This window comes from Acanthopagrus latus, chromosome 9, assembly GCF_904848185.1.
Source record: "Acanthopagrus latus isolate v.2019 chromosome 9, fAcaLat1.1, whole genome shotgun sequence".
NCBI classification, from domain to species: Eukaryota; Metazoa; Chordata; class Actinopteri; order Spariformes; family Sparidae; genus Acanthopagrus; species Acanthopagrus latus.
In genome coordinates, this window is record NC_051047.1 from 6,029,527 (window position 1) to 6,044,450 (window position 14,924).

Genomic DNA, 14,924 nt, shown 5'->3' on the forward strand with positions numbered 1-14,924 from the left:
AACAAAAAGAAATTCCAGTAACTATGACAAACTTAGATCATGTTACAAACATAACTAATAATAATAATAATAATAATAATGATAATAATAATAATAATTCCATAAGTAATATTCCTGTAAGCAATGCCAGCAGACATAAAGGACAAAGCAGGCAGGTTCATGGTAATGACCCGGTCGTCAATTAAAAAAACTTTTGAGAGACTAGCTTTAGTGCTGCTTTCTGATACTGTGAAGTCAGTCACTTGAATCAGTGCCTAAACGTCCAATTTGCTGTTGCACTGAATGTCCTTCACCAGAATATTTACTAGCAAAACATTCCTGCATCACATGTTGAGTCGTTTTTGATAGGTGCGATTGACTGATAATTAAGCTAACTTTGGTCACTACCACCTCCTAGACTTAATGACAAACCCCTTGAACCCCTGAAAAATATTCATTTATATCATTAGCTAGTCGCTTTAGTCTTAAGTTTAGATAATAACACACTTTTTAAGACTCTAAAGGACCTAAGAAGACGTTAAATTTGTTAACTTTAGGTTAACATGGCCGCTTCCACTTGCTAGCAAGACGGCACACTTGTTTTAGCTAATGATGACTTAATTTATACTAAAACACGGTGTAACTGAGCGTTTAACTGCGAGAAAAGGGGCTCAAATATCCTACCAGGCAGAGAGAATGGGTCTCCACATAATTTGCAAATTACAGCGCTGGAGTTTTCGCCTCTTTCCATCATTAACATCTTAATGAAAATGTTTTTTTCTCGTGTCAAACGCAACGGTGTGGTGGCTTGTGCTTGTCACGTGACCACACAGGTGCGTTCAAGGCCCGAGGACAGGAGTCATTTAGTTGTTGAGAATACCGTAATATGTGGTAATAGACAGCTGTTCAGGCTTTTACGTTCTTGTGTTTTTCCTTATTGCATAATATTGAGCTGTAACAGACTTTATCGTTAGGCTATACTTTTTCCTGCAGAGATACCAGTAAGCTCAGCCTACTTGGACTAGCATTCCTATCAAAATGATCAAATAATTTAAGAATGACATTAGAAGCAGGTAGTCTACGCATAACTTAATGCATTTTTTAAAAAATAAGTAAAAGTGGTAAATTATGTAACAATAATAGTGACAATAATAACAGTTTTTCAGAGAGATTTAAAAGAAGAAACAAAGCCGGCCTGAATTCCTCCAGCAGCTTACCTCAAAGTTGTGGGGCCATAACTCCAAAAGCTCAGTGTCCCTGGGTTTTTAGTCTTGGATCTTGGATCTACCAACAGTCCTCGGCAGGTGGATCACAGGCTGTGTTCAGGCTCATAAGGGTTTATTAAGTGTGAGATATAATCATGGGCCAACCCCAAATATGCTTTAAAAGTGACCATTACATGGATAAAATGAATTCTAAAACGTGTAGCTAACCAATGTAGATATGCTAAAATAGGTTTTATGTAGACTCGTTTGTTGTGTTTTGCAAATAGTCTCGTTGCAGCATTTATGTAAGAGGTTCAAAGTGAGGTTTGTAAAATGTTCATTGATAAGTTATACATGAATAATCTGTGGGACAACCCCCCCCCCCCCAAAAAAAAGATGCTATTACTGTTTGCAGCTGTCTCTGTTCTAAACATAATTTAAGTAGGTAAAACTGGTCACTGATTTCATGAGTCCTAGACATGTAGTGTTTTTCTACGGACACTTGGAGGCGCCAGAGACTAAGGTATACACCGGTGATATACCCTAGAGCTCCTTACATGAGCAAATAGTCATGTTTATGTACTTTATTGATATATACTATGTGAGATAGAGATGTGAGATCTAAAAAGGGTTAATATTTATCTCTGACATTACATTTCACCCTTGTGAGCATCTCCACCTGTTGGAAATATTGGCATCCCTTTGTCTTTGCATGTCTGGGTTCAGCATTACATGTGCTTGGATATCTTTGGGAAATACCTACATAATGCAAGGAAAGCTCATTGTGTACCAGTGTGTCTCTATAGGCTAAAGCAGCATGAAAACCATGCTTTTGACCTGTTGTGTCTTTGCTCTTTGTATGTTCTTCATAGTTTTATTTTTCACATCCTTAATCTGCAACATTATACATTCCTCTTGTATTTTACATTGTATGATATATTCTTTTGTTTTCCCTTGAACCAATTGCAAAGCTCCACAGCAGATCTAATGGCAGCATGTCAGTACTCACTTCCATCTGAGCGCAGCTGCCAGCAGCGCTGCTGCCTGAGGACAATGGCCGGCTACCTAGCGAAGCAGCAGTAATTGGGAGTGACAGCCAATGGAGGGAAGAGAGGCACAGACATCAGATGGTAAAGGTAAATCATCTAGAGTGCAACACAACCAAAACTTTAACCTTCAGAGAGCGTTCATCTAGATCCCTGGAGGGTGAAAGAAAGTGCAGCACATCAAGGGGTCTTTCTATTTAGAGCTGGCAGGATGCAGCCCCAAAGAACAACTTGAAATACATGTGTTTTAACAGTACAACTCCCACCTCTGCAGAAGTGTCCAAATGAATACAGCTCCTGCTGTTGATCTGAGGGGAAAGTAGACCACCTTGGGGGTGTCAAAAGGCCTGCAGGTACAAAGTACACCTGTCTGCTAATGGGAGGCAGGAAAACATCCAAGATCAGTTTACACAGTGGCCCAGGGATCTTTAACACCTCAAATGTATCTGACACACCCTCTTGTGTTTTTCTGAATTAGGGAAATACATACAAATACAATTAAAAGTCTCAAATAGTGTAAAAACAAAAACAAAAACAAGACATCAACGTACAAAATAAAAGAACTCTGTAAATGTATTGTTTGATGTAATTCCCGTATTATCTTCCTGTTAAAGTGTGTGTAGAGAAACCTGTGGAGCAAAAACCATAAGTTCACATCTGAATCTGCATCTTCATTATTTGGTTGCTTTGGTAATTGATTGGTTGAGAAGCTCACGGCTGCAGAGCTAATGGATGGTTAAGAAAGACAACATGTGCAGTATGTTCTAATATACATTTTCATATACATAGTGAATTCTGTGGATGGCATTTGTAGTAATTCAGGGTCTCTTATATTAACTGATGATATTTGATAGGACAGGTCTAAGATGAAATGCAATATTTGTCCTGTTTCCTGGTGAAATTTACAGCATGTGTATCAATGAAAAATGGCCTTTTGTTTTAGATTTGTTTATTTGCCTCAAGAGATTTTCCTTTCCTTTTCTTTTCTTTTCTTTTCATTCCTCCATCCTGCGCGTTGAATTCCAGCAGATGGAGAGAGTGTAGAGTTATGTAGAGACTGAAGGAATCTGGACATCGGTCTTCACCAGGGCGGGATGATTATAGACAGTCTGGAAGGGGGGCAGGGTAAGTATGTATGTGTGTATGTGTGTACCAGGGTGGGGGGTAGTAGATGTGTTTACTATGGGTAATGAACCAATCAGCAGGCTGCCCAGGGGGGGATGTGGGGGTGCCTGTTAGCCGAATGGGGGTTGCCCCCCATCTTTCCTCTCCCCAAATGTGGGTCACTTCCTTCCTCGGGTGATTTTCCTCGTGTTTCCGTAAGAACAATAGCCCTCCTTGCACCCCCCTAAAAACCCCTATCAAATCACTTACTCATTAATGATGCTCTTAATTAAGCTCTGTTGTCTCATTAGCACTTTCCTGATGTCTCATATTGGCCTTATAAAACCATCCGTCCGCTTCATTGCCGTTATTTCCTGAATCACTAATTGTGGGTCATCTCTTGTGGCGATGATGTCTATAGGAAGATATCTATTTGTGTGCACCTCAAAGGTCTTATTAATAAACAACCTCCCTTCTATTCCTTGCACCCCCACCTGCCATCAGATGTCTCCTGGGAAACTTCAGAATGCAAGCAGATGGGCCATAAAATACATTAATAATACAAATTTTAACCTTGATGCCACGTCAGCTCATCTCTGACATACAGATTTTGTTTTTCAGACTCAGATTGAAAACCTTTTTATCATCCTTTGAATCCATTAGGAAGCCCTCCTGACCCACTAGCTTTGTGAGGATGGTGTGGTAACAACCTCTTGCCTATCCTTTGAGGTTGGGTCCTTACCGTCTGAAGAAAAATAACAAAGCAAGGAAAGGTCAGCAGACATGCGAGGAGATGCCAGCAGACTCGTGGATTGGCTTTAAGTGGTTGCTCCCCCCGAGGCCTCTTGGTCACAGCATGAAGAGAGCAAGGGCGATGGCAAATGACATCCGCTTTATACCTTCCCTAATCTCTTTGTCTGGTCAAAGAAAGACCTGCCATCAAACAAGGACGATTCATACTCATTTCAGCCTAGTGTAAAACAGCGCAAAAGCTGACTGTTAAGTAAGTCGATATGGGTAATTTAATTTGATCCACATGTTTCACAGATTTCTATATTTTTCTGCTTTAAATCTCTGAAGTGATTTTAATTGGCTGATATCTGCCTGAGAGTAGTGGCTATAATTAGATCCAGGTCAGCTGACACAAACACACACAGGACTGCTCTTTTTTCTTCTTTTTTTTTTTTTTTGCGTGTATTGGCCACATCAATACACATGATGCACAATGATGCTCATATTGGGGGTTGGGGATGTTTCATATTTGTTCACAATACAATCAAAATGGACCCATTATATCCATAGGTTACAGATTTCCATTTGACTTCCTCGAGTGTTTTTAAAGCCTTGGGGCTCTTTAGTCAGGTCTCAGCCTGTCCAACCAACTGTAGCGAGGTCGAAAGCGTGTCCCAACATACTTTGATTTCATATCTTTTTCTGTTTCTAGATATGCTAATGGTGCAATTTTGGGCATAGCATAATCAGGATCTGTATGCTGTAATGCAAAATAATATTCCTACAGAAACTAACTTCCTACCTAAACTGGTTCACATATTCATTTGAAACTACTACTTGATGGCTTAATGGGGGTCCAGCCACAGATACCTACATTAAAGTGTCTCTCCCACTTTGTTGTACCACTGCAGCACTAGACGAAGTAGGGAATGTAATCAGTTCATACCATGCTTTAATTATGTTTACCCACTGTAACGCTCTTCCATTTGCTTTGTGAAATGAGTGATGGTGAGCCTATCTTGTTTTATTACTGAACATGAGACCTTAATTAAAAAATGTGGGTCATGGTGAGCACTGGTATTGCCGTAGAAAAAGGCTCTGTTAGGTTGTTGTTACTAAGAAGACAATATAAATTCCTGATGTGTTACTTCCACAACCACTACAGCCCTGACGTGTAGTTACTAGGGGTGTGACAATAAACCAATATGAAATTGGAAATCCGTTTTAAAGTAAAAGATACACTACTGGACCTCTAGTTTGATCTGATCCTTCAAACTCTTGTAAAAGTTAGAAGGTCAGCTCTGGTAAGATTTACAATGCACCAGCAAATCAAATTTTTTTTTGGGGGGGGAGGGGATTTGGATTTTTGATTAGTAATGCTAACACGAGACAAAGACAAGGAGTTTTAACTCTTTTTCCAGCCACAACTCGGTGAAGGCTAGCATGTTACTCTCACTGGCTGTATTCTATGACTGCTGGTTATACTGCACACTGTTAACTGTCATTGTCTGATTACATTATGTACTGAACTAAATCATACTGCACAATGTTTCTTGTCTACTGACAGTTGCTTTTGAGTTGGTTGTCAGCAATAATACATTTTGTCTGATTGTTAATTATAGGTGTGATTTTATACGCTGATTATTATTAGGAATCAGAGGTTACAGACAGTCAGGGACATCCAGCTCAGAGAGGTCCAGTGCTGACAGATTCCGCTCAGAAAGACCTCATGAAGTTCCAGACAACAAGATAGTTGTTCCTCTGATCCAGCATGAAACAACAGGTGTGTCTTTTATACACTAAAGTATAAGCTGATTAATATACATACAGCAGCACTTAGACGATTAATTAATTTGTTTTCAACCATTAAATTAATTCCTACCTTTTTATAAACTCAGTTCATCACTTTTAGTCAAATTTAAGAAAAACGTCCAAATCATCAGATTTCAACTGCTCACATGTGAACATTTTCTGATTTGTTTTGTCCTCTAGGACTGCACTACTTCCATGACATGGATAATATTTGTGATAAACATCATCATCTGAGTCACTAGCATAGCAACGAGGATATTATTCCTCACCGGCTTTCTACCAACCAACATGACCACTTGTATTTACTGTACTACAAAACCAGTTTGGAGAAACTGGCACCAGGGATCAGTCTGATTCTCACTCTGAGACTTGCTGGGAGATATGTTTAGCTAGAACTGAATTCATCGCCAGATGGGTGAACAGTTTGAATGAGTGGAGAACCACACAGAGGACTTGAGTCCTCACTGAATGTTTTAATGTAAAAATAATAATAATCACATGGTGTTTGTATGGTGGCCTGTGGGTCAAAAGAACAGTATGTCAACAACATTTCACAATTTCATGTGTCCAGTTGGACAGAACTCAAGGCCCGGGTTACAGTTCAGTGTTATATCCTGCTGGGTTGGGACGAATAAACGACACAAATATGTGAACATTTGATGATAGAAGTAAGCCATCAACAGGTCTGCCATCCTCATGAGTAGTGATGTGATTTCTGTTTTGCACAACACGATTGGTTGATGCTCTCATTCGCATTGCAAAAGCACCGAAAAATGTACCTTGTTCCTCAAAACAATTCATGTCACCTTTACACCTTTTTATATTCGCTTTCTATGCACAAACGCTCAAGTGAAACAGACACCTCAAGTAATTGAAGTCCCACCATCCACTGTATAACCTACAGTGGATGGTGGTTGACACTGCTTGAAGAAGCAACAGGAGTATCGGTGTTGGAAGCTTAACAGTGCAGCAAAACACATTTGAGACACCTGCAAGACCCAACAACAAAGATCTACAGCAGTTTAAGATGCACAGTAGATATGAAATGTGTTTCACACAGGCACCATCTATTACGGGACTACATTTCCTTTACAGATGACAGAAGCCTCTGCTTTTCTGGTCCCTCACTGTGTGGTGGTAGTCCTACAACAGACTGGTGCCAGTGCATACACCAAATCTGAAACTAGGGCACCAGGCCTCAGCAGCTCCTTCATTAGAAACAACCCAAAGTCAGTCATGATGGCTGTAAGGCCTTTGTACCCTCAGTCCCCCTTCCCTTCCCTCCCCTCCATTTTTCCACATCCACGCAGACCTACACGTACATTCACATGTGGTTGATCACTTGAACTCATTCACATGTACACTCAGTCACACTTCCTTGCAAGCCTTAATTCCTCAGGTTCAAAGGCGTAGTTGCAAGGCGGAGGTGGCAGCGGCGGTGGAGGACTTAGTTACCAGTCGTATATGAACTCAAAAAGCTGGTGTGTTTGTTAGAGCAACCTCGCCACCTCTGTGACCTAATACCCGTCGAACATCACACGGACCCACATCAAGGGGAAGGATCTGGAGAGAGCGGGAGATCAGTCCAGTCAGGCAGCTCGTTAGCCGGCTCACTAATCGCTCTGTCGCTGAGCATTTCATGACCTGTCCATCCAAAACGCGATCGGCTCGCCACCACTGCCACTCTGCCATTTGCACCAGAGGCCACCGCATTTGGAAAAAGCAGGTTGTTATGAATGTTGTGCGAGTGCAGAGGGGTTGGGTCTAAAGGGGGCGGGGCCTGGCTGATTGGGGGGGGGTGGGGGGGGGGGGTGGTGAGGGTTTGGTGGGGGGGGTGTTTTAATAATAAGCCAAGAGCAGTCTATGTTGCAATTATCCCACTTTGCTGCACTCACAGAATGCTTGACCTGCTTCTCAGCATTGATATGGCACATTTCTCAGGGCGAGGTGGGGGTCGGCACAGAAGGTTCAGATCTACGTGGGAGTGTGTGTGACAGACAGATACTTTTGACCGTGTGTGAGAAAGAACATGTGCAATTGTGATAATGTGTGTGCAAGTTTTTTTTTTTTTTTTTTTTTTTCTTACCTGTCATCTGCCCTGTGGTGGGACTGAGGCCGTGAGAGCCTCCTGGGTGGCCGATAGGAGGGGTGAAGAGGTTGGAAGGAAAGCAAAGTTAGTGTTGGCTGATTTATGACTTATCACAAGACCCAAATACAAAAACACCTCCAAAAAAGACCATTAGTTTAGAAGCAGGATACAATTCGCACTCATACTGCAATAATACACACAGCACATTGCTGAAAAATATATAAATATAAATATATTTATTTATGATATATTTCCTCAGTCATCAGATTGTGTTTAGTGATTATGGGATATATGTTTTTGACGGCTACCCACCTGAGACTCTAACTAGGTCAACATCTCTGCAGTTTGAACTACTTCTATTTTCTAGTCTCGTCTCTTTTAAACCTTCTCTTTTTATCCTATTTCTTAACTTGTTCTAATGGTTTGTCTTGTCTTCGTAAATGTGTTTTTAATTCAATTTTTAATTTCTTTTAATGTTACTTGTATGCCCCTGTAAAGCACTTTGAGTTGCCTTGTGTCTGAATTGTGCTACACAAATAAACTTGCCTTGCCTGTGTATCTTTGAAAGGCATCAGTAAAATCTAAAAATCAATCCTAAATTGGACAGGGAGTCATCTTAGACTAATAAAACCCAAAGAAACACATTGCTAGATAGATACCAAAATGGATTTAGTTGTAACTGACCTTTAACATACCTGAGTGTTAGAAATATATTTGGGATCCTTCAAAGACTTGTCTGTGGTGCAAATAGATAAAAGCTTCCAAGTTTACCAAGCTTATTTGTCAGTGGTCAAAAGACAGTTGTTTGGGTTGCTGGTCTTGGTGCTGTTGGTCACAAGTAAAAACTTCCCCCATTTAAGAACAACAACCTGTAGCCCAAAAAAGCTCCTGATGACGCAGGTATTATTTTCACTTTGGGACACAAATTCATAAAAGCATCTCTCCTCCCATCCCTCTGCTCTCTCGTTCAGAACGTATGTTTCCTTCCGAGCTTTGCCACCTGACTGATGGTACTGCTGGCAGATTTCTGTTTGTCAGGGGGTGACATCTGTCAGGAGACGTGATTCAGCTGACACGGTTCACTCGAGGAACTGTTTTCTCACCTTCATCGTTCCTGCATGAATAAGACGGAGGAGCAGCTGCTCGGGTGACTCAGCTGGAATTTATAACGGAAACATTTGAAAAGACTCTTCTTCCACCATGCGCTGAGGAATCACTTTTGGTTAGCTGAAACATGACTTTGTCCCAATCCCAATACACCCCACTGCCCATACCACTTAGTCTTGTTTTATGTGTTCATGCCATGGTGAAGGGATCTCGTTGGGATAAAGGGGCAGGCTGTAGTGTTGCGCCACTGAGCACAGGTTTCTTAGAGACACACTACAAACTGAGAGTTGAACTGTCGTTTCAATGTATCATGGCCATTTTCTAAAACAATCACTTCTGGATTCCTGATGGCTCTCTAGCGAACCCGCTAGCTGACAGTCCAGCATTTTGATGTATTGCAAAATTTGCTTCCCTCCTTTCATATGACCCCAGGAATTTAACTCAAGTCCAGCAGTGTCCAGAGTTGATAATATTTGCCTGGAAAGCACTGCTAGTGGCCAAATAATGAAGCTTTGTTACTTTTTTTTATTTAACGACTTGATTGATAGTGTGTTGTTATGAATGAATTGTGAGTATCTGTGCTGTCAGTCTCCATCAGATAAAGGGTTAATGGCATCAACCATTTAAGGAAATGTTATTGTTGAAAACTGGTAATGTATGAGGGTCCTTAAAGGTTGTCTCATTTTATAGGGGGAGATTTCAACGACTGCCCCTTGTTACTCTGCTCTGAGGGGCAAGAGTGCCTCTGTTTTACATACATGTCTGATTTTCCTCATGGATACCAGAGAGACTACCAACAAGCTCATGGGGATCCAAACAATGACTGGAGAATAAATGTCCTAAGGGTCAGGATTGATATTTTTCATGAAATAAATGTACCTCATTAGTAAAAATGTAGCCTGGTTAAAGGGTATGTAAATGATTTATTGGATGATTTAAAACTAAAACTAAAGAACTGTACAACAGAGAAGACTTATGTCAAATAAATATCCTCTACCAAATATCAACAATAGGAATCGAAAGAATAAGAATTTCGATTCCCCAGGACAAAGACATACATTTTAATTTAAATGTTTTTGTGAATTTCTACCTGGAACGGTATCCGTTTAGTTCGCTTAGCTCCCAACTGTCCAAATATTGTTCCATAAATTCATTTTAGGGAGATGAAAAATATTAAGTGAGAAAAATGCCTTATAAGAAGTAGCCTCCATCTACTGTGAGCAGGAGCTGTTGGCCTTGATTACTGGAATTCAGGAGTGGAGATGAATCCAATGCTTTCACCATAGCTACAGAAAATATTGGCTACAAATATGAGTGATGATCGCTTCCACACATCATAAGCCAGAATCAGCCACAAGTTCACCTGCCTTTCTTGGGAACTGGGGCAGAAGACACACACCTGGGCTTGTTGGCAGGAATCAGCAGTTACGATTTCTTTCCCTGCAAAGTAGTGAGCTGCTTCAAAGAGCTGCTTGGAAATGTCAAAAGCGTGACAGGTGCACAAGAAGAGGCTGTTTAAACCACTATTTGTCTCTTAAGATCTGCTTTCCTGTGAACTCGAAGCACTGAAACCCTGTTAATCATCAAATTGTTGTCTCAAATAGCCGGGGATTTACAGTAAACACTCACACATACTGTACAGTGAGACACACACACACACACACACACACACACACACACACACACACACACACACACACACACACACACACACACCTGGTCCAAAAGGCAGGAGTGTGACAGTTATAGCCAGAACTGAGGAGACAAATGAAAGGAAAGTTGGCGTTGTTTATAAGAAGCAAGTCTGAATGCTCGAGGGGGATGAGTCTTTTCTGGCTTCCATGTAGGCAACATGAAATATGTTGTGTGCTGCGGGATTGTGAAGGAGGATTCTCAGTGCTGATCCGTCATGTTCATGGATGAATTACTTGCTTTTTCCTCAGTGACATTGGGGCTTTCTATCATAACTGCATGGTGACACGTGACGTCGGAATGCTGTTTGGGTGGACGTCTCCAAAACATCTCACAGCTCTGAATGGAAAGATAGAAATAGAAATAGAGATCAAAGCTGCAAGCAGCGATCAACGGGCCCTCGCAGTCCACGCGCGTCTCTCTCTTTAAAAGTTGGAATGGTGTCTGTAGCTCAAAGTATGAAGGACAAGAAGAGGTTGAAAGTCAATGAGTTTTGAAGAGGATTTGAATATTTTCCAATTTATTTCCATTCGCACTAATTAGACTGACCAGATGATGGTTTTGCACAAACTGTCATCAGGCAATGGAACACAATTATGAGTTTTTGGTAATCAGGCTGTATTTTGTAAAGATATGCAAGACTCTCTGTTTTCCCCACAATGTGCAGGAAATTGTTGTTTTAGATTTTTGAGTGTTTTTTGGATTATCACAATTCTTTTGATAACTTTTTGTCATCCATAGAAGCTACATGCAAACTTTGGTGCAAATCAGTCAAATCGCATAGGAGGTGTTCGTTTTTCAAAAGAAGGTTTTTCATTGTTCGCGATTTTGCGAATGGAAAGTTTTGTGAAGGTGGGGGTGGCCTACAACACACAATTCAGCTGAATTCAGGGAACAGGTAGATACAAGGTTTAAACATGTGTGAGTTTCATGGGCCACACCTATGAATTTCATTGACATAAGTGTTATGGTGTGGGCACAGTGCCAAATATTTAATTAGACCGCCACCAGAGTGCCACCTAATGGCGGATCGGTAAGTCCTTGATCAGATATCCTCAGGAGGCCATTGGAAATAATCAGCGTGAATGCTAAAGGCATTCAAAAAATTATTTTTTTTTAATGTGCGACAAAGTATATGGGAGTTATAAGGCAAATAGCACTTTCCTTAATTATCGCTCCACCTAGTGGTGGAAATTTTCACAACAACAATAGATTTTAACATATTTTGGCAGGTGGGACCTATATTCCTATATTTCATATTTGAAGTGTCGACCATGAAAATCTCTGGTGTGTGTCCAGCCTTTGTTGCTCACGGCCTTTGCAATCTTTGTTTCTCAAAGAATCACTTAATTCCCTGAAATCCCTCAGTGAATAATGATTAATATATAAATAATATGCAAACCTGTAGCCTGTGAATGAATGCACTGGCTTCGATCTGAGAATAAGGAAATGAAAATCCTTCCTCTGCAGCAGGTTTCGGCAGCATGGCCATGCTTGAATGAAGCAGGATTCAAAAGATTATTCAGACAAATTCTTTCCTGGACCAGAGAATGTTTAAATATCCTCACCTTTAATCAAATTTCCATGTCATTGGATATGGTGTTTCTGTATAAAACAAGTTTGTGTATTTGACTTTACATTGGCTCCAAGGAGATTACAGCCATAAGCTGTGTTTCCATCCAAAGTATACAGAACCTTTAGAAACAGAAGGAAGGAACTAAAAGCCCAGAAGTTAGGCACATTTGTGAACTGGTGTATGAAAGACTGGCAGCTGTTTAAATGTCATTTTGACACCATACAACAGTGAGACCTTGACCCCATGTTGATGTGTTGAAGCATGGAAAAATAACTGGTTTGTGGCACTGACAGTATAAAAACGGGGGAGTTTCCAGGTCTGTAAAAGTGGGACCAATGGTGAAGTGCTTTTAAACTGTTAGAGGATGACCTTACTTTCCTAATGAGTTCATGGTCTCAATCGCTAGTCTTGATTCTTCTTCAACACAGCATGATGCCATTTTATAGATGATGAGAAAAAAGACAAGAAAGCAGGATATGGTTTTACATATTCTAAATGACTGTATTAAGATATGTTTTAGGTTACGGCTACCCTAATATTCAGAGTCAGTATTGGCTTCTGCTGTACTATAACAGGGACATCCTTTTCACGCTGACTCGAGGAAGTCTAACCCAGAGACTTCACACGCTCGTCTGCTACTCATTCAGAATGTAGCCGGCTGTTTGCGCTGTCCTGCACTGGCTTGAGTTGCGAGCTCTGAGTCTGCTGCTGTCTTTCCGGCGCAGCCTCGCGAGTTACAGCATTTCTGGCATTGCAACTTGTGAGCTACGAGTCTGCTGTGTTTCCGGGCTCAGGCTCGCGAGCTACTGGCATTTCTGGCATTGGGGCTCATGAGCTACAAAGACGAGCATTTCCAGCATCGGCTCGCGGGCTTGTGGCCTACGAGCTTGCTATGTATACGGCTCTGTGTGACGCCATTTATCATTTTAGATTTGATTATAATAGGACTCAAGTGATTTGAGATAATGATACAAGAGATTCACGACTCACAGGTTATTTACAAGACCCAGATTAAAGATTCGGATGAGTCACGATTCATACACCTCTATGACTAACTCTCTTTTCTCATCACTGCAGTTGTCAACATGTGCAGATTCATTGTGTTTTAAGTCTTCTGCAGTAACCTTTCTGAGCCCATTTGGCGATTATGTTGGTGTAGGTGACGTGTGGTGAGTGAGACGATGTAGTTCACTGGTAGTTTTACTGGAATTATGACAAACTGAGACTTGTTTGACTTGCAAAATTATCATGTTACTTGACAAATATAATATGTATAGATCATGGCACAACTCATATGTGTTTGACTTTTTCTTAATTATTTCTAAAATAAGGTCCCATGAGGTCCACAGGAAGGGGCGTGACTGCGGCTCTCTATGGCATCCCAGGCGCCAACGTCTCATTCAAATATGGTCACTTCTTGTTCCAAAAAAACAAGATGGCCATGGCTCAAATGCCAATCTTGAGATTTGGGTGATGTCACACTGGCTACGTCGACTATTTATGACGCAGCCAACAGTTTGGGGCAGCAAATGAAATGAAATACTACAAGTTCTCGATCAATCAGAAATGTTAAGCACTACAAACCCAACCATTTTAGTTCTTTTAGTTCCTACTTTTTGGGGGGTCCCAGGAACACAATTTTGACCCTGGTACCTGTGGCGGAAACACACTTAATAGTCACCTTCCTCCAATGGTCCTTTGTCTCTGGAGAAAGTTCCTGTGATGGTAATGTGGCTATAGTTTCAATATTTTGGCACTGAGCTTGTCTGCACTGTCTTGACTGAATTTAGTGTAGGTTTAAGAGACACACACACACGCACACACACACACGCACGCACGCACACACGCACGCACGCACGCACACACACACACACACACACACACACACACACACACACACACACACACACACACACACACACACAAAAACATCTGCACCTATACATTACCGGAATTCTGTTGTTTTTTGCTGCTGTCATCTCAAACACCCCTTTGTTTGTCAGCTCTCCTCCTCCTCTTCCGTCTTCACTTTGGCAGACAGTAAGTCTCTATTATCACCTCTCTTCTCTCTTTCTGTCTCTCTCTCACTGCTGTGTGTCACTGTAGACAGACAATGACAGCAGTGCCATCAGCTGCCAAACCCACAGCCATAATTACACCCCTAACAGCAAGTCAGACCGCCCTCTTGTCAGTCAGAGCCACAATAAACCATGACAGGGACTGTGGAGAAACACCTGGGTGAATGTCTCGGAGGTGACGAAAGCTTTATGTGGTGCTGAAGTGTGGCGCCGTGCCACAAGTACACACATTGGCCCTGTAATCTGGGGCAGCCGGAGGAAATAACTGACAGAATGACTTCCTGTAATGTTAGATTTGCACTTGTATCATAAATAGGGTTGTCTCCTCTTTCAGGGCCGGACCACGTGAGACAGCAGCCACAGTCTGGTCGGTATGAAATAACTCAGAGACGATTGTTTTAAATGTTAATGTTTCCAAAAAAAAAAATGGGTGATTAGTTTATTGAATAATAATACATTTTTCTCTGGTGGGAATATGTGCAATGACTATAGGTAAGACTTCTC

At 41.2% G+C, this 14,924-nt stretch overlaps 1 protein-coding gene and 1 long non-coding RNA gene across 4 annotated transcripts in view; one reads left to right on the forward strand and one right to left on the reverse strand.

Moving 5' to 3' along the window:
- The window catches only part of rnf17 (ring finger protein 17), a 32,247-nt gene extending 31,437 nt beyond the window's left edge, over positions 1 to 810 (reverse strand). For all 3 annotated transcript variants that reach the window (XM_037110323.1, XM_037110322.1, XM_037110320.1), the window contains exon 1: positions 664 to 810. In XM_037110323.1, the coding sequence (XP_036966218.1) occupies positions 664 to 739 (76 nt within the window). In that variant the 5' untranslated portion in view covers positions 740 to 810. The remainder of the gene's footprint in view (positions 1 to 663) is intronic.
- A 1,351-nt stretch (positions 811 to 2,161) lies between these two features.
- On the forward strand, positions 2,162 to 4,435 carry LOC119026279. The gene is made up of 3 exons (XR_005077096.1): positions 2,162 to 2,320; positions 3,260 to 3,355; positions 3,998 to 4,435. It is a non-coding gene; the product is annotated as an uncharacterized LOC119026279 (long non-coding RNA).
- Positions 4,436 to 14,924: the final 10,489 nt, after the last annotated feature.